The following is a 26402-nucleotide window of genomic DNA, read 5'->3' on the forward strand; positions in this document are numbered from 1 at the left end:
AGACACAGGAGATAGGAGTTTGATCCCTGGGTCAGGAAGTTCCCCTGGAGGAGTAAATGGCAACCCACTCCACTATTATCACCTGAAAAATCCCATGGATAGAGGAGCCTGGCGGGCGACAGTCCATGAAGTCACAAAGAGTCGGACGTGAATGAGCAGCTAAGCAAGCCTGTAGAAACAGAAAACCATCTACCACTGAGATCTTACAGACAAATTAAGTGGGAACTATTAAAGATGTGTAGGTACATATTTCATTTTAAATATTATTTCACACATTAAGGGCACAGTCAAACCGAAAAAAACCTGTGAGCAGATCAATCATGCTCTGGCTAGTGGGTCCCCTTGCACAAAGAACATGCCCCCTAGAGGTCATCCCACTCCAGCCCGCTCCTCAACATTTCCACCTGAGGACTCCCATTCCGTCTTTCCCACAAGCCCTCCAGCTGCCCCATCCAGCCTCACACCATTAGCAGCCAAAGTGACAGCTCCATGAAGTCACCGTCTGGCCTGTCTTCTGTGCCAACAGTGCATTAGCACTTAGTCGTGTCTGTCTTGAGACCCCATGGACTGCAGCCCACCAGGGTCCTCTGTCCCTAGGATTCTCCAGCAAGAATAGTACAGTGGGTAGGTAGCCATTCCCTTCCGCAGGGGAATCTTCCCAACCCGGGGATCAAACCCACGTCTCCTGAGTCTCCTGCATTGCAGGCGGATTCTTTACCCACTGCACCACCTGGGAAGGCATGCCTTCAGTAGCATCCACAGACAACAGGTTCGTACCTCTCAGTGGAGGAGATGGAGCTCACTCCCTCCTTAGGCAACATTCAAGGGAGGGTTAAATTTTTTTTTTTTTAATGGACTTGGGACTGCAGCTTGCAGGTTGGTAAGAGAGCAGATTAGGACAGAAACCCCAGCCTGATGGTGAGCAGAAGGCTCTACTGCTGTTTCACTTGATGGTTCTGCTCAAATGGACATTCGAGCGCTGTCTGTTTAGAATCAGATTTGCCATATCTTAAGTCAAGTTCTCTGTCCCCTTTAAGGTAAGGGTCAAACTGAACTGAGTTTTTTAAATAATTTTATTCTATTTATATTTTACTTCTGTCTGTGCTGAGTCTTTGTTGCTGCACAGGCTTTTCTCTTGTTGCAGCAAGCAGGGGCCACTCTCTGGTTGCAGTGCATGGGCTTCTCACTGCAGGAGCTTCTCTTGTTGCAGAGCGCAGGCTCTAGGGCACAGGCTGAATAAATTTTGGCGCGCAGGCCTAGTTGCTCCGAGGCATGTGGGATCTTCCTGAACCAGAAACTGGACCTGTGTCTTCTGTGTTGGCAGGATTCTTCACCACTGAGCCTCCAGGGAAGCCCCTGAACTGAGTTTTCTTCCCAAGTTCTCTGAATCACGCTGGTTTAGACAGGGGCCCGAATTTACCCTGCAACAGCACCGCTGTCTGTTCAATGCCAGGCCTGGCTCATCCCAGCTGACGGCAAGGCTGTTTGTCCACAGCCTTGAACTTCACAGTTGGGGGCCCCTTCTCTTTAACCCCCAACACCTCTTGATACCCTGACTCCCCTTTTCCCAGCAGAGGCGTGTGGGGCCGGCTTGAACCAGCTCAGAGAAGAGAGTGCTCCATTTTCAGAAATTGTGTGAACCAATTGTCAGATAGAGCCAGCATTAAAACTGAGTTCTGTCCTCCTACAACTAAACAGATGATGACATTCAAAACAAAGGGAAGAAATACTCAGAAGCTCATCACTTCCCAACCGTTTTACTGCGTTTAGTGTCATGTCTGCTCTTGGAGTTCACGCCATCATGTCTGTGTGGCAGAAACACCTCCTGCAGTGGACCTCCACATCTCCCCCAGGCCCACGTCCAGCCAGGATAGTGCTGCTATGCAAAATCAAGTCCCGGCGAGGGTATTTACAGCAGGAGAACCAGCAAATGCCACCTGTCTGCCCTTGATGCGTTATTTTGGGGTCTGTAGACTGGCCAGTGGCTTGGTTTTCCAGCCCCTCGAGCTCAGAATGCTCTTTATACATGAAGGGCTGTGTAGAGTGCTCACGACCTCACTCTGATGGGACATGAGTCTTGTGTCCATTTGGAAAGCAGCTGATGCTTTGTCTAAGTCGGCTGAGCCTCCCAGCCAAGAGGGGCTCTCCTGCCGGGCTCGTCCTAAGAGGCTTCTTATCCCCGCACTGAGTCAGTGTCAGCACTCGACTGACAGCTGAACCTGATGCAGCTCGAGGGGAATGAATCCCGACGTCACCGGCAGAGACGTGTGAGCGCCACAGACCCAACAACAGCAAAATTGTGTTTTGATGACTGGAAGCAGTAGATAAAGAAGAAAACACAGAACAACAGCCATCTCCGAATCACAATGTTAAGTGGGTGCTTGGCCATCATCCAGGTAATTGAATCAGCCACCCCACCCCTTCTCTGCCCTCCCTCTGAAAGGTCTGTTTGGGAGCATAATGATTGCCAAGATTACCCAAGTAATTACAAAATCTATCTGTGTCCTTTTATTTTTATGAGAGTGGTAATTCATCTCCATGTCATTCTGAAACCCATACATGGCTGAGGGCTCTTGAAGGAGCCACCCTCATTTAAAAACCAACCTTCTAAATATCAGCAGAATTCCCTAGATGTTTAGCGAGAAGGTAGTGATTAAATCTCAAAGCTGAAAACCAACAGAAGCAAACATCTCAGTCACTCTGACTCCCTATACTCTGTTTCCGGCCCTGTCCCTTCCCACATTACAGCCAGATACATCTTTCTGAGACTTAGGTGTCACTTCTTCTTTAAAAACCTTCAAGTGCAACCCACTGTCAAGTCCCAAAGGCCCAGTCAGATGCTCTCTCTGCTCTGTGGTACCTAAGTTCTATTCTTTCTTACTTTCTTAACGAGCAGGAAGCTTCTAAATCAAAGGTTCCCACACTCTGATGCACATTTAAATCACCCTGGAGCTTGAAAAATTCCCCACGCTCAGGTCACATCCCATATCAATTAAATCAGAGTCTGCTCACCTTTGTTGATGTTCAGTTGTTCAGTCGTATCCGACTCTTTGCAACCCCATGGACTGCAGCTCACCAGGCTTTCCTGTCCTCCACCATCCCCCAGAGTTTGTTCAGACTCATGTCCATTGGGTTATCTGTCACCTTAGTTAATAGCAAAACTGGAATAATTTTTTGTTTCTCCAGATTGCCTGGAGAACTGGAAACTGTTCTTAGAACTATTTTTTTTTTTAACAAATCTACTGTCATAATAAACACATGGTACAATCATTTGTTTTAGTGGTTTTCCTCCATTAAACTTTAAACTCCTGGAAAGCAGGATCCATATTTAATGTATTTGTTATATTGACGATATTTAAATAGTACTTGGCACCTAAGAGACACCCAATAGATATTTGTCAAATCAGAGAACTGAATGAACAGATAAACAAATGAATTATATTAAGCGGGAGACACCGAAATACAGTGAAGCTTAAGAGGCCTTAAAAATAAGGGATAAGAAACAAGGCCATCGGCATCACTGTAAAGGACAAAGCGCCCCATTTTACACTAAATTGATCACCATAGGCCTTGATAAATGACCACATTGGAAAGAGCATTAACCTGGAAATCAGGAGGCCTGAGGTCTCACTGTGTTCTGCTATTAACAAATAACATCTCAGTCATTTATTTTTATTAAGGACTTGATATGTTTTGGCTCTTGCATTTTTTGCTTGGCTCTCAACAAAAATCCTACAAAGTCAGGACCATTAAAAACCTCATTTCACAGGGAAGGTAGCTGATGTCTACACGGAATAGTAAATCGCCCACGTCCCCTTCCAGCTGAGCCAGATTTGAACCTAGGGGGCTCATCTTTTGACACAGGGGCTACAGTGAGGACCACTCTGAGGACACTCCCAGTTTATGCTAAAGGTGGCTAACTCAAGCTAATTAAAGGTGTTTGCTTTTTCTGACGGTTTCTTACTTTCTTACCAAGCCCATGTCATCCTTTGTAAGAGCAAACAAAATCAAACAGTGACTTCAGTGTCTGAGGTTCTTAAGAAATTTACTTTAGGGACTTCCCAGGTGGGCCAATGGTTAGGACTCCATGCTCCCAGTGCTGGGGGCACCGGTTCCATCCCTGGTCAGGGAACTAGGATCCTGCTTGCTGCACAGTATGGCAAAAAAGAAAAAGGAAAAAGAAATATATTTTAAGATAGATAAACAATAAGGACCTACTGTATAGCACAGGAAACTATACTCAATATCTTGTAATAACTACAATGGAAAAGAATCTGAAAAAGAGTATACATGTGCATATAACTGAATCACTTTGCTTGTACATGTGAAACTAACATGACGTTGTAAGCCAACTATGCTTGCTAAGCTGCTTCAGTCCCATCCGACTCTTTGTGACCCCATAGACTGCAGCCTGCCAGGCTCCTCTGTCCATGGGATTCTCCAGGCAAGAATACTGGAATGGGTTGCCATTTCCTTCTCCAAAATCAACCATATTTCAATTTTTAAAAACTTAGTGTATTAGTCTGAAAGGACTCAGAGGCAGCCCCCCACTGCCTCGTCCCTCCTTGAGCAGGCCCCCCGAGTGTCCACAATCAGCAGTGAAGGTCAAGCACGGCAGAGGCCGTTTGTCACCAACAGAAAATGCAGTGATCACCCTGCCCTTTCATCTTCGAGTTACCTCCAGGGAGACAGGTAAGGCTGCTATCAGGCTTTGTCCACAGGGGAAGCAGAGCCGGCCCTGAACACTCAGACCCTGGTTTAAAGCCTCGTGTTCTGTGATGACATCAGAGTGTCTCAGAGGGCTCATTCAGCAAGGCTCACAACAGTCACAAAAGTAAGTGCTAGCATCTCATTATACATCAGGAAAACCCGTCTGCTTTCGATGTAATTCCGTCCACAACAGAAGACATGGGTGAAGATGCAGGAAAGCACCCGCCACCATCCACGAGACCATCACACTGCCAACCCTCCTGGCCTCTGAAGGGAGCGGGCACCCCGAGAACACCTGCCATGATTCCTGCAGGTCTAGACCCGAGTCCCGTCCCAGGATCCCCAGGACACCACAGAAGTGAGTTGGGGGCCTGGCAGTGGCCATCATGTGGAAAATTAAGACTCAAGCCCATCAGTAACCTAAACAGCGGGGAGAGGTCATTTGCACTTTGCACTAATGTACTTTGTTCTCTGCTCAAAGTGCCTTTATAAACAGTGCAGCACCCGTTTTTGTTCTGGAAGCAAGGATGGCTCTCTTGTCCAGGACAGACGTAAACCCTGCTGTCTCCCAGAGCAGTGGCCAGTGGCGGACCATCCACGGAGCCGTGCCTCATATAGTCAACTTCACGTGCCTTTGCTGTTCTCACGACCACGTGAAGAGGCAGACATTATCGTTGTCCCTACTCTGCAGATGCAGAAACTGAGGTCCAGAATGCTCGAGTCCTCAAGGCTCCACAGTGTAAAGGGGACCAGAACCTGGCCTCCGACCCCAAGCTCACAGCAGTGTACTGTCTCCAAAAAAGAACGACATCATGCCACTGTAATGAGATTAAATCCTCTGAAGTTTAGGAAGTCTGTGTGCCTGCTCAGTCGAGTCTGACTCTTTGTGACCCCATGGACTGTAGCCCACCAGGCTCCTCTGTCCATGAGATTCTCCAGGCAAGAATACTGGAGTAGGTTGCCATGCCCTTCTCCAGGGCATCTTCCCGACCCCAGGATAGAACCTGACTCTCCTGCATTAGCAGGTGGATTCTTTACCACTGAGCCACCTAGGAAGCCATTAGGGAGATTGAAGGAATCCCATATCCTAGAAAAATCAGTCAGTTCAAGGGACTCAGATATATTTCTGGTCATTAAAGTATCCCATAAACATGAGGCCAAAAGCCTCAGTGACTTAGATGACAGAGTGGGAATAGAGGCTGAGTCCAATCCCGGGGGATCCCAAGTGGCGTCCATTTTGCTTTTGTCCTAGAACTTCATTCCATTCAGTATCACCTTCTCCAGTCACTGGGGCTCTTGCCAACCCTCCCTTCTTTTCTGCAAACCCTAGTGCTTATCTGTGTGTCACAAGTTTACCCTTGATTATATGTTGTCTTTTACTACCCCCATCTTTCCACATATGCTAATCGTTGTCTACTTGACCAGATTATTATTCCTTGGGCAGAGTAACAAGGCTTCGTCCTGTCTCCTTTCCAATCCATCGTGTGTTTATAACAGACACCAAGGGTGCCTACTGACATGTAGAGGGTCCTTGATGCAAGCTACTCACTGATTTGTTAAATAACATAGACCAGGGGGTCAGCAGACTTTGTCAAGGACCAGAGAGCCACCGTTTCAGGCACTGAAGTTTGTCTGGTTTCATCACATCCACCGTTGCGGGCTGAAAGCGCCCCAGACAATACAGTGGGCATGGCCGTGTCCCAGTGAAACTGGGACCAGACTCAGCCTGCAGGCCCAGCAGAGACTATATTTGCCCGGACTGCGGGACACAGCCCTACAGCGGCAGGTTCTGTCCCCACCTTGGGCCTCCAGTCCCTTCCAGGGTCCCTGCTCCCCACCAAGGCATGTGTTTTTCCAAAGCCTCTCACCTTGAACTTTGGTGTAGCTCAGCCCAACATTGCACAGTTCATTTTCCTCTGGGGGTTCATACACTAGTTCAGAAAGAGAAAAATCAACCACAAAGTGATAAGCTGCTGTGGTCAGTTGTAACAATAACAAGTTATTAGAAAATTCTTTAAATGCATTCCACCCATCCCTGATACTTCTTCCTGACCGCTTCCTTCAAACCTCTGTGGAAGGCATCTCAAAGAGTTAAAAACCTGCCTTTCGCCTGAACTAAAAGTCCACAGCGAGCACTGATCACCCTGGCAGGAGACCATTGGAAAGATGGTGAGGATAAGCATTCCTTCCTCCTAACGCCCTCCCAACACCTCTGAGAACAAGAAACACAACCAAAAAAAGATGAAAAAAATCTTCCTTTTTTTTTTTTTTTCTTTTTGGCTAAAGTATTCCACCCTCACCCTTGATAGGGCATAACATTTCAGAGTCCGTAATGGGCTGCTCCCTTGAACTAATTTCAATGCATATTAAATAGATTGTTTATTATTGCTTCTGGGTTTTTCTCCGTGATGGCAAAGATTGCTGTACCTGACCTGGACGGTTCAACAACAGAGTCTGCAAGCACCGTCCAGACCCTTTACTCCACAAGTGTGAGGAGACTCGCCCAGAACTGTGGACTCCGCTCAAATCAGAAGGCCATCATGCCATCCCTAGATGACTCTGTGCCACTGCGATGAACCGGCCAGGACCACGCCGCCCACTTCATGTGACAGGCAGCTCAGAGTCCAGCAGACGAGCCACTAACAGCCCACACAAGCCACTCTGCCCTGAAGTCAGCCCCATTGAACAGCAGCTTCCTCTCTTACAGGACACAGAGCTGCCTGTGTTTCCACAGACCCAGCAGCTAATCTCTGCATGGCTTCCGCCATCCCCTCCTCGGGGCAGTCATGAAGCAGGCAGAGTGTCCACTGCCTCCGTCTGTCTCTTCCACACCCCACTGCCCTGAGTAACCGGGGACTGGGCCCATGCATGTCAGCCACCAGTCAGCTCTTAGAGTGTTAAGCCTGTTTTCTCTTCATGAGGACTCAAGGCCCTTCTTCTTCGCAGCCTGCTCTGGGCTCTGGGCAGCAACTGAAAAGATGCTATCATAGACGCCCTCCAGGCCCATGAAGCCATCACCTGACCCCTGACGATAGGTGTGGAAGGACTAGATTTTTTGAGAGTGGTAGAGAGAGGCAAAGAGGCACCGGAAGAGAACACGCAAGAATGGTCCTCACTCCAAAGAACCCCGGTTGCCCCAGGCCCTCTCTGGGTCGGGCAAGCAGAGGCTCAGTCCAAGCAGCTGCTGGGTCCAGACTGGAGATGTTCTGACTCTTTCTCCAGGCCACTCTCTCCTCCCCATCAGGCCTCTTCCCTCCCCACTTCTGCCCCTTCTTACTCTGTTTCAAGACCTGATGACTGTTGTCAGTCTTAACCCCTGGGACTTCCCTGGTGGTCCAATGTTTAAGAATCTGCCTGCCAATGCAGGAGACACAGGTTCGGTCCCTGGTTTGGGAAGATCCCACATGCTGCCGAGTAACCGTGTAACGAAGTCCATGAACCACAACTATTGAGGCTGCCTGCCACAATTCCTGAAGCCTGCATGTCCTAGGGCTTATGCTCTGCAACAAGAGGAGTCTGTGTACATCAGCTGTAGAGTAGCCCCTGTTGGCCACAACTAGAGAAAACCCGCATGCAGCTACAAAGACCCAGCGCATCCAAAAAAAAATCTTAACCCCTTTGCCATCTCATGGGACATTGAGCTACATCTCCTACATCATTTCTTCCTCTAATTGTGAACTTCCTGATAAATATGTCTCAGTTCACATCCTCTATCACATAAAAATATTGGGATGAACTGCCTTGGGATTTAATGTATCCATTGTCACTTATGGTGAACTTTGTTGAGATGATCTGAGCCCTGGCTGGGTAATTAGACAAGAAGAATCCCTTCCAGGCTTCTACTAGAAATAATGGTGAGGATAATTATAACAGTAATAGTGTTTTCATTTGCAGAACATTTTACACATTGCAAATCTTTTCCAGGGACATTTTCTTCTCATCTCATCTACCCTGTGAAGTTGTGATATGATCATCCCCAAGTTCCAGTACCCAAAGTACATGAACTGTGAACTTCCAGATGTTCAAGCTGGATTTAGAAAAGGCAGAGGAACCAGAGATCAAATTGCCAATATCCGTTGTATCATCAAAAAAGCAAGAGAGTTCCAGAAAAAACATCTACTTCTGCTTAATTGACTATGCCAAAGCCTTTATCTGTGTGGATCACAACAAACTGTGGAATATTCTTAAAGAGATGGGAATACCAGACCACCTGACCTGTCTCCTGAGAAATCTGTACGTAGGTCAAGAAGCAACAGTTAGAACAGGACATGGAACAACAGCTGCTGCTGCTAAATCACGTCAATCATGTCCGACTCTGTGCGACCCCATAGACGGCAGCCCACCAGGCTCCTGTCCCTGGGATTCTCCAGGCAAGAATACTGGGGTGGGGTGCCATTGCCTTCTCCAATGGAACAACAGACTGGTTCCAAATCGGGAAAGGAGTACATCAAGGCTGTATATTGTCACCCTGCTTATTTAACTTACATGCAGAGTACATCATGAGAAATGCTGGACTGGAGGAAGCACAAGCTGGAATCAAGATTGCCGGGAGAAAAAAAAAAAAAAGAAGATTGCCGGGAGAAATATCAATAACCTCAGATAAGCAGATGACACCACCCTTATGGCAGAAAACAAAGAACTTAAAGAGCTTCTTGATGAAAGTGAAAGAAGAGAGTGAAAAAGTTGACTTAAAACTCAACATTCAGAAAACTAACATCATGGCATCCCATCACTTCATGGCAAATAGACGGGGAGACATTGGAAATAGCGACAGACTTTATTTTGGGGGCTCCAAAATCACTGCAGATGGTGACTGCAGCCATGAAATTAAAAGATGCTCGCTCCTTGGAAGAAAAGCTATGACCAACCTAGACAGCATATTAAAAAGCAGAGACATTACTTTGCCAACAAAAGTCTATCTAGTCAAAGCTGTGGTTTTTCCAGTAGTTGTGTATGGATGTGAGAGTTGGACTATAAAGAAAGCTGAGCACAGAAGAATTGATGCTTTTGAAATGTGGTGTTGAAGAAGATTCTTGAGAGTTCCTTAGACTGCAAGGAGATCCAACCAGTCCCTTCTAAAGGAAATCAGTCCTGAATATTCATTGGAAGAACTGATGCTGAAGCTGAAACTCCAATACTTTGGCCACCTGATGCAAAGAACTGACTAATTGGAAAGTCCCTGATGCTGGGAAAGATTGAAGGTGGGAGGAGAAGGGAATGACAGAGGATGAAATGGTTGGATGGCATCACAGACTCAATGGACATGAGTTTGAGTAAACTCCAGGAGTTGGTGATGGACAGGGAGGACTGGAGTGAGTGTTGCAATCCATGGGGTTGCAAAGAGTCGGACACGACTAAATTGAACTGAAGTACCAGGTGAGGTTAAAAATAAGTAAAACTAGTTTCCCTTTCCAAGGGGGTACCTTTCTTGCTGTGCTCTGCTGCTTCAAAAAGAAACGGACCATGAATTGAGAACAACTGATAACACACACAGCTTCAGACCGTCTTCTTCCACTGGGAGAAAAGAGGGCATTCACTGCTCACTCGTGTCACCCTTTGGTATAAAATGTCCAGCATGAAGAGCTGGGAATCCATACAGGCAGCACCAGCAAGGTATCAGAGGGTATTTAAGTCATTTTAGGATCACAAACTCTTAGGGGTATCCTGGAAGCTCCTCTTTCCCCTCCAATACATTCTACAACCTGACAAATGCACAACTTAGAGGTTCTTTACACAGTTAGAGCTTCCCAGGTGGCACAGTGGTAAAGAATCTGCCTACCCTTGTAGGAGACATAGGAGACACAGGTTTGATCCCTGGGTGGGGAAGATCCCATGGGGTTGCAGAGAGTCAGACACGACTGAGCACACACACACACAAACACAAACAAAACACAGTAAGGAGTACTGATGGAGCAGACTGTGTATTTATGTTTCTAGACTAGCAAGCTGTAAAACATCAGTTTACATTTGTATACAAACATCAATACGTGGCTAGAAAACCAAACATTTTCCAGTTTCATATCTATTTCTAAATAATTTAAGCATACTGTGTTCTTACAATTACCTTAAGTGGTGAATTTTATGTTAGTCTTCGCAAAGGTATAAACAACCTAAACCCAGACATTATTTTTTTAATCATACTGTAACTTGTTTTAAGTTGTGGTTTACAACTTTGTAACACCAAATGTTAACACAGATCTTATCTCATAACAACAATTATAAAATAATCAAAGACTCCAATATTCGTCCAAGGTGCCATGATGAGGGACTTCCCCGGTGGCTCCGCAGTACAGAATCCGCCTGCCAATGTAGGAGCTGCAGGAGATGCAGATTCAATCCCTGGTTCGGGAAGATCCTCTGGAGGAGGGCGTGGCAACCCATTCCAGTATTCTTGCCTGTAGAATCCCATGGACAGAGGAGCTTTGGCGGGCTACAGTCCATGGGGTTGCAAAGAGTCAGACACGACTGAAACAACTCAGCACACACGGATGCACCATGATGAGGTTTCTGAAAACACAGGGTAAGTGTGACCACACTATGGAAGGCAGTGGAAGTTGAAGTTACATGAATTTTAAAAGAATTTGCCCATTTAAAATGGCCTTTTACTAACCTGGAGCCTGTAACTTAGTATATTTGGATAAATGATGGTGACCCAAATTTACAAACACAGATTATTCAAGTAGAAATTAGACAAAAGTCTGTGTTCTTCCTAGAAGCTTAGATATTTAAGCTTTGGTGGGGGTGGGGGGCCGCGGATAGAGAATAAAGCTCTCAGACTAGGAGATAAACAACACAGCAATGCTCAAGTCAGTGCAGCATTATATATCTTCTTTCTCTGAGTGTGATCTCTAATCTTCAAGGTCTTTCACCTTTTCTTTCTTGTTTTCTTTATAATATGGAAAATTAAATAAACCTTTCAAGTTTTTAATCTTCCTTAGGATGTAAACTCTGGAAGTTCAGGACTTGTTATTGTATTCTTTTTCATGCCAACTTAGATCTCAGTGTTCTGTAAATCATGGGCTCTTATAGAAAGCTGATATTTAATGAGTACATTCTACCCACTTACGACTGAGTAAAACAGAATCAGCATTTACAAATCTCTATTCAGCACAAAGCACTGGACCAAGAACTAGAGAGACAACTATACTACCTGAAATTATCAGAAGGTAGACCTTGCCCAAAGACCCCCAAGACTCAAAGGCAAATTTCTTTATAAAAGAAATGTTGAAACTTTATTGAAACATTTTAACAAAAAATGTACATCCAGTTACACATATACCACAGTGATCAACAGTTCACCTTTCTCTCAAGTTTTTAAAAGCAAATCCCTCATCACAGGCTTTCCAAGCACTCAGCCATCTTATCAGAAAACACTTAGTGTATTGAGAAGCTGTCAGGCTCATGGCAGTGGGTACACATGTTGTAAACTTCTCAATCTTGCTTGAAAGCTCAAAAATTATCACTGGCGACAATAATTATCCCCTTGTTTTCCTGGAAGTGACAGGTGCACGTTATTTATTTTCTAAAAGTGTCTGTCAAATGCCTTCCTGAATAACCATACTTTGTCCATCTTCCTTTCAAGTAAAAATAGCGCTTGGTGAAAATAAAAATAAAAAAAATAGCTCAGCTTGCAACTCAAGCATCCAAGTGTTTTCCTGGAAGTAAATATGGCAGCTTGGCGCACGTGCTTTACGCATTCTTCCTATTTTTTTCACACAGAATTTTAAAAGTGTACCGAAGAGTTGAAATGCAATAAAAGTAATGGTTTTTCTGCCTTATTGCGTATACTGTCTAGCGATACTGGCCTGTAAAGCGCGGTGCCTCCCAGGATTCCTGCTAAGACACCTGCACTTTCTCCCACCATTGTCTTTGCAGCATTCGTGCAAAGCAAGCACAGGGCATGAGTCACGTGAGTCTCAGGATTGTCGCGAAAATGGTTCTGACCCGCAGACCCCCTGAAAGGGCCTCAGAGCCCCCACCCCCACCCCACCCCCCACCCCCGGAGTCCAGGACCACATTTTGCGAACCACCTGGCGTCCGAACACAAGAAATCGCAGTATTCCCTCCCTGTTCAGTTACGCACGCTCGAGGCGTGTGTATCATTACAGGTTCTGACCGCGGAGCGCCAGGAACAGAAGTGCCAGGCGTCCAGCTAAGCTCGGGTACCCGGGATGTTCACAGCATCGCGCGGGGGCAGCCTGGCGGTTACCGTGGCAACGATCTTGGGCCCTCGCGGGGTGGCCATCTACCAGTGACGCCTGCGCGTTCAGCGCTCCGCCCAGAGGGCTGCGGCGCCCCGCGGGCCGACGGGAAGATGGCGGCGGCGGGTGGCCCGGCGGGGAAGGGGCGCGACATCAGCCTGGCGGCCCTGCGGCGCCACGACCCCTACATCAGCCGCATTGTGGACGTGGCCAGCCAGGTCGCCCTGTACACCTTCGGCCACCGGGCCAACGAGTGGGTACGTGCGGGCGGACGGGGCCGGGGAGAGGCTGGGGGCGGGGCGGGCGAGGAAGACCCTCCCGCAGTCCTTCGGTCCGGCGACCCTGACCGCCCGTCCCCGGGCCCCTCCCGTGGCGTTGACCAGACTCACGGAGCGGGTTGGACACCTCCCTCGGCATGTCCCAGCCGGCCGCTAGGAGAGCCCCGACGAGACACAGCCCAGCGCGTTCACGTCGCCTCGCCACCTCTCTCCCGCAGACGGTCATTGCAGCCCCCCCGAAAGCCACTCACAAAAGCGAAAACACTAAGTGGGTCCTGACGTGAGAGAGAAGAGAACTGCTTTGCTCCAAGTTCGTAACCGAGGAAATTCACCGAAAAGGGCAGGAATGGAGGGACGCGGGTCCCGCGTGGTCCCGGGGTAGGAAGCTGGCTGTGTGTCCCGTTTTCGGAGGAGAGTGTCGGCTGTGTTTGTGTAAAGGACTTTGACCGACATGGTGGACAGTTTCAAAGGCATCTTTTCAAACGCAGATATTCTACAAGTAGCTCTTTCCTGCTGTGTGGAAAAGTGCCAGAGGCATAGTGTCTTTCTTCTGCCGAGGAAATCCCAAAGTAGAGATGAGGGCCTTAGGTGTCGTTCCCTGGAGTGACTTGACAGCAGGGCGAGAGTCTGGGGATTCAGAGAAGTTAACGTGTACAGAAAGGGGTCCCCCTTGAATAGCGGTGGTTTCCTACAGGCTCTGGACAGGGTCAGTGAGTCAGGCACGTGTTACCATAGTTACCGAGTAACTAACAATACTGGGTACCTGGCAAGGCTTTTCTATAGCCTCATCGGAAAGCCCAGGTGTCACAATGCATTATTTACAGGAGTTATGTTTTCCTGCTTCCTGGACTTGTTGCCTTCAGACAGTGCATAATTCATCCCACAAAAGGTCTTTATTTCAGAGTACTCATCTTCAAGGCTGTGGTGGCAGGGGAAAAAAGACTGAGACCTGCTTTAGCTGCAGGGCAGTTGCTGGGGGCAAAAGAACTGTCACCCTGTCTCCATCTGCCTCCACAGTGGGGGCTTTTAGAAACCTGATGAAAGTGTGTGGGACGTTCTTGAGATAGAGGAGACAGTACTTGGAGGTGGACATAAAGGAGTATGGTTCTTACGACACTGGTTATGGATGAAGAATGACTTCAGGCATTCAACAGGAGGAATATGGAATGAAGAAGGGATGGAAAATGAGCTGCTGTAAGGAAAGTTAGGGCTTCCCTGGTGGCATGGTGGTGGAGAACCCGTCTGCCAATGAGGAGACCCAGATTCGATCTCTGGGTCAGGAAGATCCCCTGGAGAAAGAAATGGCAACCTACTCCGGTGTTCTTGCCCGGAGAATACTATGGACAGAGGAGCCTGGCACTAGAGAGGGGGCATCTAGAGAGCCCTTGCATCACAGCTGCTGAGCCCACTCCCCCTCAAGACCCCTCACCCTCAAGCCTGTGCTCCACAACTAATGAAGTGCCCAAATGCCACAGCGAAGACCCGGTGCTGCCGAAAAGGAAGTACAGCCCACCAGATCAGAGTCTCTGGGTATGAGGCCCAGGCGTTTGTTACTCGTTGAAAGCTGCTTAGGTGACTCAGATGCTGCATATGTGATTGAGAAAAGCAGATTTAGAGGGTAAATGGAGATTGACTTTTCATTATTTTAACAGAATAATCAGATATAGATTATGTTGTTTCAAAAGTGTCCACGAGTCTGACAAGCCCCAGTAGTTTGTGGACTAGCATTATTTTACATTCTACTTTATTATTTTAAATTTTGAACTGCTGAATTGTTTTAGCACTTCTTAGTTTTTATAATATAGTATCAAATCATTAGATTGTACTTTTAAAATTTAAGCTAAAATCCCTCAGAACTGTAAACTAATACTTTAACATAAAAGTCTTCTTTACTTGCAGGACGTAAGAAGGATCTAATAACATTTTGCTTTCACTGTCTCTCAAACCCCCAAACCTGGCTTTGCCTAGAAAGAAAAAAAAATCTGGCTACCCTGGATAACTGTGGAGGGAACAAGAAAATGCATGAATATGAGCTGTTTCAGCCATAATAAACCAGAAATTTACACCCAAAGGCCTTTTTCTAAGTGTTATAGAGCCTTTGATGAAAAATATGTTTTTAATAAAAAAAAATCTAGGTGATGTAAGCTGGTCATCCCTTTTCAGTGGAGAAACTGAGACAAAGAACATAAATCAATTCAGAATTGCATGTTTTGAGTCAGAATAATTTCAGGAGAAACATGCCTTTTATAATTCTCATTTTGAATTTCCAAAACTAAAATTGGACATTAAAGCCCTTTTTTTTCCCCTTAAGGAAAAGGTTATTTCTGTTACTGCTTCATTAAGGAAAAAACAAACAAGTCAAAGGCTATTAGCATTGTCTACACTGATCTGTATGAACAGCCTGCCTAGGATATGGGATGAAATAGTCCAGAGTCAAATACTGAAAGACAGAAAAGTGTTCTGTCTTCATAGCAAGTGGTCACTTTACTTAATCCATTTAAGGATGATGAAATTACTTGAGCATGGAGAAGCTTGTGCTTCCAATTTCTTGTGTGCCTCTTCAGAATTATCATTTTAATATTACACTTTTGTTTCCTAAAGAATGTATTTTTCACCAAAAAGACAAGAGTACTTAAATTTTGAATGACACTGCTAATGGACATAAAAAAATAACAAAATATTGAGAGGTTTAATAGAATGTTGAGATTAAGCCATGTAAATAGCAAAAGTATATTTAAAATTCTGAGTTACATAGTCTGATTACTAGTTAATCAGACAAATGCATACCTAAGTTTTTTTTTTTTAGTAAGAGCATTTTCATCAGGGCCTGGAGAGTTGGAAAAGAGCCCTTCCCAGGGAACTGAAATGATCACTTCTCATTTTCACTTTACAAGTTTCCCACTTCCTCTGAGGCAGATTTCTTGTGTCCTAGCTGGGTGATGTTTCCGTCTTACTTTATTTCAATATTCTGCACCAGATAGGTGATCAGTTTGTCTGAGAACCACAGCTGCGTTGCTGTCTTCTGTGTGGTAGATGAAGTAGAGTTACAGGCAGGTCCTCTGTTCTAGGTGACAGGACATGACGAGAGAAAAGGAAACCAGAAAACAGAGGAGGAGAGAGACGTGTGAAAATAGTGGTTTCTGCCGCTGGCTGTGCCCCCAGCCCAGAGACAGAGGGGTGGACAGCACATTTACTACCATCCCTTCTTTCTTAGGAGGCTGCGGAGCATGTTTGTTTCCTTTTGTCCAACCAGAGGTGTTGTGGCCCCTGTGCTCGGTAAAGAGAGGCATCAACGGTTTGTTTGTAAATGGCAATAGGAGGGCACTTCCTGCTGCTTAAGCAGCAAAGTCACCACTGGCAAAGTCTGCTTTTTGCCTTTCCCTAAGAATTACCCCCACTTGAAACAGGATCAAATTCCTGTTCTCTAAGATGTTTGTGTTCTCTGACCTCTGTGACTGTTTCCCATTAGTGAAGAGAATATGCTTATGTTACTGTTTGTTTTATTTCTTAGGAAAAGACTGATGTGGAGGGAACCTTATTTGTTTACACAAGGTAAGAGTCCTTCACTTTTATGAAGAAGCTGACAGCCTTTGAGTCATGTCTTTAGCTCTGTGTGTCTCCCTTCCTCAAGTGGAGTTTTATTATAGTTCAGAGAAGTACAGGCACTGAGTCTGAGTTTGAAGTAACTAGTTGACATACGGAAGGAAATACTGAATAATGTCATCTGTCTAGTGTGGTGAATACAAATTACAGAATATAATGTGAACTGCAGTATAGCTGAACTTAAATCTTTGTGTTCTTTTTAAAACAGAATTAAATATTTATTCTTTAGCTCAAGTGAGTGGTACAAAGTACTTGAATACAGTGAACTGATGAGGAACTAGGAATGCACTGTTGAGAATGTTAGATCATTTAATCAGTGTCTGGAAGAGAATGTTATTGGCCACCCTTGCCTCTGACTCTTTAAAGAAGCATGATCCAAGATTAAAGTTGTCTCTGAGTCCTCCGTCATATAACTAACAAAATAAGTTTTAGGAAAGATGTAATAAATTCATGTTTTAGGGTAATTTTTTATCAGATATTGTTAATATCTGTATAGTTAACACATATACACAGAGATATGTAGTGTGAATACTGTCTTAACAGCTAAACTTCTTGTTCACATAAACATTCACATAAAATGTCATAGCTGAGTCCCGTCACCATCAGCAGGTTTCAGAGATACAGGACAGAGGCCTGGTGCAGACTCTTCTCATACACGCATACACTCTCTCTGTCATCTGTGTTTATACGCCCATTCACCTTTGAAGATAAACCGTGGTGTGACTAGACCATCCCTGGGATCAGGTGACAGGCAGTGCCTCTACAGCCACAGAGGCTTTGCAGAGCTGCCAAAATACTGGAACAATCAAATTCTGATTCTGTAAAAACACCTAATCCATTTTAAAAACCATGTCTTTGCTTCCCCCCATGTCTGTCTGTCTGTAACAGAGTTATGCCCCATGGTGGTTTTCAGAGCACCCTCTGTTGAGAGCTTTGGGAGTCACTCTTCACACTGCCCCAGAATTTAACTTGAAATGATGGTCGTGATTACATCTGGTACTGCCTTTATGCCCAGCACCACTCTACCACTAAGTAAAATAAATTAGGCAAGGATGGCCTTCCATCAGTTTTAAAATAAATCTCAAAGGAGAACTGTGGTCAGTAGGTCAGATGGTTGGAGGTGAAGTAGAACTTGAGATGTAGACCCCGTCTCTCCCGGTTGCGCACAGCATCCCTCTGGGCGTGTCCCCGGCCCCAGGGTGAGTCTGCAGCCTGCACGTGTGCCTTGTTTTGTTACGGAAGTTGCACACTGGGCTGGTGTCTGGCTACCCTCCAAGGGTAGACAGATGCACTTGTAGTTGTTAGTTTCTTTGTGATCAGGGTTCTCCCTGCCTGACAGTAGGCACTGCAGGTTTATTGAACAAAATTAAAACTAAAAAGTCACTAAATGCACAGTTCTGTGGACAGAAAATGTTATAGTAGCTTATCTGTAAGACTGTTGGCTTTATCTTGAAGAAAAGTCGATATCTGCTCTTTGCTTTAAATTGTATAAAGTTTTAATTGTACTGTGTATCCTCACTAGTTCATTGACCAGAGTTGCATTGTTTCTGTAAGAAATTATGCAGCTTTCAATTTCAGACCAACACTAACATTTCCTGTAACTGTGATATACACTCTATATCAACAGTCAAGCTTCTTTAAAAGTATGTGCCAGTATTTTTTTTTAAAGTGGTTACCATGTCTGCCTTAAAGAAGCTTGCAGCCTTGGTAGGGAAACCAGCTATGTGTCTGTGCCCCCCCAACCCCTGCCCTTAGATTTGTAGGGCTGGACTTCACCGTACACGTCCGCATGTTGGTGCGGCCCACGGTGAAGGGGCAGGAAGGCTGAAGGTGTGATGGCTGCCCCTGTCCTGGAAGCGCTCTGCTCTGAACGCCCCCTCTCCATGTCCCCTGCCCTGGCGACCTCTAGGTCTGCGTCTCCAAAGCACGGCTTCACCATCATGAACAGGCTGAGCATGGAGAACAGGACGGAGCCCATCACCAAAGACCTGGACTTCCTGCTACAGGACCCCTTCCTTCTCTACAGAAATGCCAGATGTGAGTCTGCACGTGTGAGGGACCGTGGTGACTGTCGTGGTGTTTGGTGTCCGTGACTGGGGTCAGCACGGGTGGCCTGGGAGGTGCAAGGCTCGGCGGGGGATGGCATCTTCCTCGGGAGAGTTTAGACGGAGACAGTGTGACTGTGAAGCTGTGAGTGTTTAAAGCTCATCCTCCACAGCTGGGCTGCTTTGTGTGTGAGCCTGAGCAGGGCCGGGAGAGGTGAGTCCTGGGCTGGGAGTCCACAGAGGACCTCGACTAGCGATTCAGCTTGTGGGTCCCTATGGCTGAGCATCCGACGAGATGCTCGAGGGAGGGGCCTGTCTTCCAGAAGCACCATCTTTTGAGTGCACAGTAAATAGACATTAAAGTCCAATGAGTTTTGGTTGTTAAGAACTTCCTAACACTTGGTAAAGCTGAAGTCCTGTTAACTAAATGGTCCCTGTCAGGCTTGAAATGGGTAGCATAGCACCCACAGTCCTATGTCCATTTCACTCTTGTGTCTCATCTGACCACTTGCGCTGCACTGTGGGGCGGCCCACAAAAGTGATGAGAGTGATATGACTCAGGAGTTTCTCCACACAGGAAATGAGTGCAAACTCGGAGCTGCAGAAACACGGGTGCATGTGCTTTGCTCCGTGATGACTTTGCAGCTCAGAAATGGTTTCTGTTCATCTTCCACCCTATTCTTTGAGCTCAGGATACAAGAATTTGCCTACTGTGTACTACCCAGTGTTACCTTAGTAACAAATGTAACACAAGTCGTATTTTGTGCTTCATCCCCATTGACTTGTTCTGAAGTAAGTATAGCATCACTTTAATACTATATTTACTTAAAATTATATTCACATGTAACTGAGTTGTCATAATAGGTGGTCATCCTATTTAGAGAATGCAGTTAACCTTTTATAAGAAAAAAATTACAAGAAAGCTATTAAACATGACTTTCTAATGGTAGGTCCTGTGAAGTGAAAAGTTTAGTAAAATAGAGAAATATTTTGTTTCCTATTCCTGTTTCTTTGCCAGAAGGTGTAGTTTAATCAATTGTAACTTGTAGTTCAAATTTTTTGTGTACTTATTCTTATGTCAGGTTATATTCTTTTTTTGAGATTATTAGATTCTATGTGAGATTGGTATGTAATTCAAATCCTAATAAACAAAATTAACCACAAAAATAAATATAAAATGAATGACTATTAGTGGCTTATAATAATTTTGGGTTGCTCTTATTTTGGATAAATACTGAGTCTAGTCAGTATAGATGATACTGACCAATTCTTGCTGCAGTATTACCTATTAGGTATTATATACTATACCAAAGATAGGAAAATACAAGCTCTGTTTGATGTGGTTGATCTCCTTAGCCCCGCAGGGTTTGTCTGCTAGGGTCTGATAAACATGCTCAGCCCCTCCTGGGCTCCACACTGCGCCATCCCGTGCGTTCCTGTGGGCGGCTGGTCTGAATTGAGCTGATCCGTGAGTGTCAGAAACACGCTGATTTTCACAGACTTCAGTACCAAAAAAAAAAAATGTAAAAAAAAAATCTCAGTATGATATCAGTTTACCTGTTGAAATGGTAATCTTTTTTAGTATATTGAGTTAAATAAAAAGTATTATTAAACTTAATTTCACCTGCTTTTTATTTTTTTATTTAAAATTCCATTTGTGGCTCTCCTCCGTGGTTCACCCATGTTTCTATCGGATGCACCGTCCCAGGTGTTTTCCTTCGTTCTCCCACGTTTCCTCGTCCCAGCTCTGAGGGGCAGGCTGCTCCCCACTGCTTTGCAGCCGAGAGAACTGAGTGTCCTGGGGCCTCAGCCCTGCCAGACTCACACGTTCTGACGCCAGGCCCGCTGCTTTCCCTGCACCTGCTGGGCTGCCCTCGCCTCTGTCCCGCACGAGCGCAAATCGAAGGCAGCCTTCTCGGTGCACGTTCAAGTGTCTCTAATGAGCTTCCATAGGGAAGACATGAAGTCAGTTGAACATCAGGGAATGGAAGGCAGTGAATCTGTTTACCTTCCTGAATTTATTTTGCTTTTTGTCTTTATTATCTGGTGCATCTTGACTGTGCAGTCAGTCACTTGGTTTTAGTTTATTTACAAAAGCCCCTTCAGCCTCTGACGTCAAGAGTTTCCCAGAAGGGTTTGCTCCAGGTGCTCTCAGAGTGTCAGTACCTTGCTGATGTTTTTAAGTAACTCTGATACTCCATATGATAAATTGCCCCAGGTTTGTATATTCTCTGATGATGTATAGATTGATTCATCAGCCTTTGGAAAATGAACCCAGCTTCCCTCAGGACTATTTTTTAGACTGTACCTCTCGAGTTCTGTTGAGACAGGGTTCTCTGGTTAGTTCTAAGGTTTCACTTGGACCGATGTGTGTCACAGGCCAGGTTGGGACATGTCGAGAGGCAGCACTGAGAAAGGGTTCTGGTGAGTTTTTCAGACTCTAGGTTTTTAAACGCTAGGTTTAAAAAAATTAGTACCTGAGGAGGTAACTGTCCCTTTATAGAAGTGTATGGATTTAGAAGAGCAAAATAAAGAGGTAGAAATCTCAAACTTTCATTTAATTAAAAAAAAAAAAGTTTAATGAATAAGTAACTTTGGATTTTGGCCAAATACAACTTGTATGGTTTTATTACAGTAAAGCATTCATGATATTTAAGCCTGGCTGTCAAAAAGCTTGACCTCTGTAAGCTTTCAAGGTACATAGGGTAGCTGCTGTATTAGGACAGAAATTTTATTTTCTCAACACACTTTCACTGGGCATTTCCTGCCTCCCAGGCATGACGTCATGGCTTTCTATGGGTTATTTAATTCTCATCACTTTTCCTTAGAAATCCTCCTGTTTCTGTTTTGTAAATGAGGAAACTGAGATTCGAGGGATTACATAATTTATAGAGTCTGTAACTTTTTTAAGATGGAAAGAGCATCTGAACTGAGTAAGCCCAGCCTCAGACATGCAGGCCCACGCAGCTGAAGCGCCAGCAGAGGAGTGAGGGGTCTGAGCCAGGTTTACCTTTTGGTTTTGCAGTGTACACTCCAGAGATAAAAAAGCGAGTTTCTTTTTTTTAGGTTGAGAATCTACTATATCTCAGTTGTTAGAAAAGAGAATATCAAATAAAAATAATGTAACATAAAGCTGAATTTGACCATTTCTTGTGTATCACTATCCTCTAGTAACTTTTTACTGTCTTTGCCATTTCAAAACTAAAGATTCTGGTATAGGGAGATGTATTTTAGAACCATATTTTTCTGACTATATCATCTTATTTAAGATAAGTTACAGACAACAATGACAGGTAGATTTCAGAGCTTGGCCAGCATGTTCAATATAGTATTGTCTGTGGTGACAGAATCAGAATGAAATTCTTTTGAGCTGGTTGATTTTATTGCAAACATAAGCTTGGCGCTTACAGCAGATCAGAAAAGGCAGAAGTCAAGATACTTGGGATCAAAGCTGTTTTTGAAAACTGCTCAGTTTTAAAGAATTCACCATATTGGGTAGTTTTGTTCTCATAAAGCAGCACAATTTGAACGCTTCATTGACATTTTAAGATCTGAGAAAAGCTGCCTCAAATGGTGGAAAAGGGTGGAAGTGATAGTTCAGACAGTCCTCGTCTTTCAGTTAGACTACATCCTACAAGTTCCCTTTTAAAGTGATTGGTTGGTAGACTTTTGGCTCAACGTGGTAGATTGAACACATTCCTGAAACAACTGAAATGACAATAAAGGAGTAAAAAGGAGATACAAACCCATGAAGATGGAGGGTGGATTTCATGAACAAGATGGAATGAACAGGAAAGAGGAAGACTCAAAGTGACTGCTTTGTTCTTCATGACCACTAACCGTTGCCCTGTAGGGGGCGGTACCTCTGGTCTATTGACAGCAGACAGTGTGGTCTGGTTCCTCTCCACTCACCCCTCCGGGAGGCTCTTGTATAATTGTCTCTCTCCCCTCCCCCTGGCCCCCACCCCGCCTGCCCCAGGCCTCAAGTATGGTTGTGTGAGTCACTTTGGCCAGAGAGATGTGGGTAGAAGTGAGCAGATATGTGCGAACCAACTCCCGACTGACCACATCTCTCCCTTCTGCTGTGAGGACTCAGGTTGTTTAGGCAGAAGCTGCTCTGTCAGCCTGGGTCCTGGAATGATGGTGACACGGTACAGAGGTGGCCCATGACAGACGTGTGCTGTGTAAGCCATTGACATTCGAGTGTTGTTTGTTAGTGCAGCGTGACCTGGGCTATTGTGACAGATACACAAGCCACGCAGGAAAGTGGGGGAATCCAAGCACAAGTTGGAGGTAGAGGAATTCGGAGAACAGTGGTAAAGAGTCCATGGTGACCCCCTATGCATCTGAACTAAAGAAAAGTCTGTTTTAATTAGAGTAGGAAGATGAAAAGCTTTAGGAAGTGTGTCTAAGAAAAAGTTTACACCTAAGAGTTTGACTCTCTTGGGATATTTACAGTTCCTTTTTCAGTGACTTTGGTTAATGATGTAGGAACATTGAAAGCTAAGGGCATGGAAAACAACAAATGAAGCAATTCTTAATTCCTGGGAAAACAAAACATTGTACAGAAAAGGAAATAGAGTCATAGTACACCATTTGGCTCTCCTGATCATGAAGACAAACACCAAATGTGAGATAGTGTTATACTTACATTGAAAGTATGGGGAAAAAAGTGTGTGTGTTTCTAGATGAGAGTGTGCATGTATTGTCAGAAAACTAAATTCTCTTCAGTGGATTTTTTTTTTTTAAGAATCAAAAAGTAGTGTAGGGACCTCCCTGGCGGTCCAGTGGTTAAGACTTCACCTTCCAACACGGAGAGTATGGGTTCGACCCCTGGGAGCTAAGATCCCACGTGCTGCACAGCCAAAAAGCAAAAACATGAGACAGAAGCAATACTGGAACAAAGTCAGTAAAAGGCTTTAAAAATATTCCACATCAAGAAAAAAAATCTTAAAAAAAAAAAAAAAAGCGTATACATGATATATAGGAAAAGAGATCGACACACCAGAAAAATCGCTGGATGAGAAAAGAATTGGAGAGCAGAAGTAACTGTCATGGAGAAGGTTGCTTTTGGGCAACAGTAGTCAGGCCCATCATGGCTAGAGCAGAACTCTGCTATCGGTCATAAAACCTCACAGCATCTGATATTTAAAATTATATATATATATGTGTGTGTGTGTGTGTGTGTTATTTTTATGAGAATTTAAATTAAAAATACAACTGGAGAGGGCTTCCCTGGTGGCTCAGTGGGGCTGCATAGCAGCCAGCAGGGGACATCTCATGCCCCTGTCTGTAGAGCTCGGTCTCCACGGGAGGGGCTTTAGTTGTGGTGATGGCAAAGTGAGCTCGAGGCCTTCACGGCTCGTGGCCGGATCTCAGCCCTTTTCTCCTTCTAGTCCTGCATCCGTCCCCAGGCCAGGCTTCTGTTACCTGGGCTGGTTCATAAGTCCTTAGAGTGAGAGATAAGCTTCCAACACCAGCCAAAATAGAGCAGGTTCACACTGACACTCCTCTCACTGGCTACAGTGAAAGTTGTGGACAGAACAGAAAACCAGAGAGCCTGTGGATTATGAGAGTAAACAACAGCAGGCATATCAAAAGGGAAGTGAGAACTTGAAGAACAGCCAGTGTGGTGGCAAGTCTCCTGGTTTATTCGCTCCTGCTTTATCTCCTGAGTGTGACTCGAGAGCGAGCCATGTCCCAGGACTGTGGACAGAAGCAGCAGAAACCAGGGGGAGCCTCTCTGTGGAGGCCTGGAGAGTGGGCTGCTGTGAGCTCAGAGTGTGAAGAGTCTCCCCTCCCCTCCCAGCCTGGCCCAAAGCCGGCTGCCCTGCAAACCCAAGCTGCCACCTTGGCAGTGAGGGGTGACAGGCACATGACATCCCACAGGAAGCCTGTTTCTGCCTGAGGGGCTGGAGAAGGGGCCCCTGTGGCCTCAAGCGTGTAGGGAACTCCTAGGAGATATATATACATATAGGCTTCCCAGGTGGCACTAGCAGTAAAGAATCTGCCTGCCAATGCAGGAGACATTCAATCCCTGGGTTGGGAAGATCTCCTGGAGGAGAGCTTGGCAACACACTGCAGTGTTCTTGCCTGGAGCCTGGTGGACTACAGACCATAGAGTCACAGAGTCAGACACAACTGAAGCAACTTAGCATGTGTATATGTACACACATATATATACACATATGTCTTCTCTGGTGGCTCAGACAGTAAAGAGTCCACCTGTAATGCAGGAGACGCAGATTCAGTCCCTGGGTTGGGAAGATCTCTGAAGTAGGGAACAGCTACCCACTCCAGTATTCTGACCTGGAGAATCCCATGGACTGTATAGACATTGGGGTCTCAAAGAGTCAGACGTGGCTGAGCGACTTTCAGTTTTTCATATATATATATATGGGCTTTTTTATTGATATTTCTTTGCTTTACCCTGCAAGCTGCCCGGCTACGGGGACTACCTGACAGTGTGAGAAGTTAGACCTCTTGAGAGATACCCTGACTTTGGGGCCAGAAGACTGGGGAGAAGGCTGGACAGTGCTGGAGAGTGCGCTGGACAAAGAGACCCCCTGATTCTGTCCCGATCTCACCTGTGAGCATCACACACACACACACACACACACCAGAGCCACAGAACCACAGCCGATCTCACCTGTGAGCATCACACACACACACACACACACACCAGAGCCACAGAATCACAGCCGATCTCACCTGTGAGCATCACACACACACACACACACACACACACACACCAGAGCCACAGAACCACAGCCGATCTCACCTGTGAGCATCACACACACACACCCACACACACACACACCAGAGCCACAGAACCACAGCCGAGGCCCAGAGAACTAATCCACCACGTCCACCACCACCACGCACCAGGCCAGCCCCTGAGTGGCGTCTGCAAGGGGCAGACACACCTCTGAAAATAGAGCTGACATGGGAACCATCATCTACAGAAGGCAGGATGGGACTTCCTGTCTGTTGTTCAGTCACTCAGACATGTCCGACTCTTTGCGATCCCATGGACTGCCGCATGCCAGGCTTCCCTTGTCCTTCATCATCTCCCCGAGTTTACTCAGATTCATGTCCAGTGAGTCTGTGATGCTGTCTAACCATCTTCCTGTCTAAACTTGAACAAGTCGATCACCCTCTTGACACTCTTTGAAGAGTTTTCAGAAGACTCAGAGTCTCACAGTCTCAACAAGACGTCCAAATGCAACGCAGGATTATCCATCACACAGAGAGCCAGGAAAATCTGACAGCTCTCATGGGGAAGGTCGGTCGGCAGATGGCTGCCCCAAGATGACCCACATGCTGGCGTGGTAGGCCAGTGGCTGGCTGTAAGGCAGTTACTGTGCCCTGTGAGGTGGGACAGGTCCTCAGAGATGAGTGGAAAGATGGAAATTCTCAGCAGAGAAGCAGTGTGAGAACTCAGAAGGAACATTTGGGACAGAATAGGGTGTCCAGTGAATGGCCTTACTAGCAGTACAGAGATGGCAGAGGAAAGAAAAGTCAGTGAACATGAAACACATCAGTAGATACTATCCGACCTGAAA

General features: G+C 45.6%; 2 protein-coding genes across 20 annotated transcripts in view; one reads left to right on the forward strand and one right to left on the reverse strand.

Moving 5' to 3' along the window:
- CACNA1C (calcium voltage-gated channel subunit alpha1 C) overlaps positions 1-26402 on the reverse strand; it is a 449723-nt gene that overhangs the window by 414115 nt on the left and 9206 nt on the right. The gene's annotated exons all lie outside the window — the stretch shown is intronic.
- DCP1B (decapping mRNA 1B) overlaps positions 12983-26402 on the forward strand; it is a 41944-nt gene continuing 28524 nt past the window's right edge. For 2 of the 4 annotated variants that reach the window (XM_043441759.1, XM_043441760.1), the window contains exons 1-3: positions 12983-13168; positions 16701-16741; positions 18702-18829. In XM_043441759.1, the coding sequence (XP_043297694.1) occupies positions 13025-13168; positions 16701-16741; positions 18702-18829 (313 nt within the window). In that variant the 5' untranslated portion in view covers positions 12983-13024. The remainder of the gene's footprint in view (positions 13169-16700; positions 16742-18701; positions 18830-26402) is intronic. The other 2 variants (XM_043441761.1, XM_043441762.1) reach the window with 1 other exon arrangement.

Source organism: Cervus canadensis, chromosome 21 (assembly GCF_019320065.1).
Source record: "Cervus canadensis isolate Bull #8, Minnesota chromosome 21, ASM1932006v1, whole genome shotgun sequence".
Taxonomy (NCBI): Eukaryota; Metazoa; Chordata; class Mammalia; order Artiodactyla; family Cervidae; genus Cervus; species Cervus canadensis.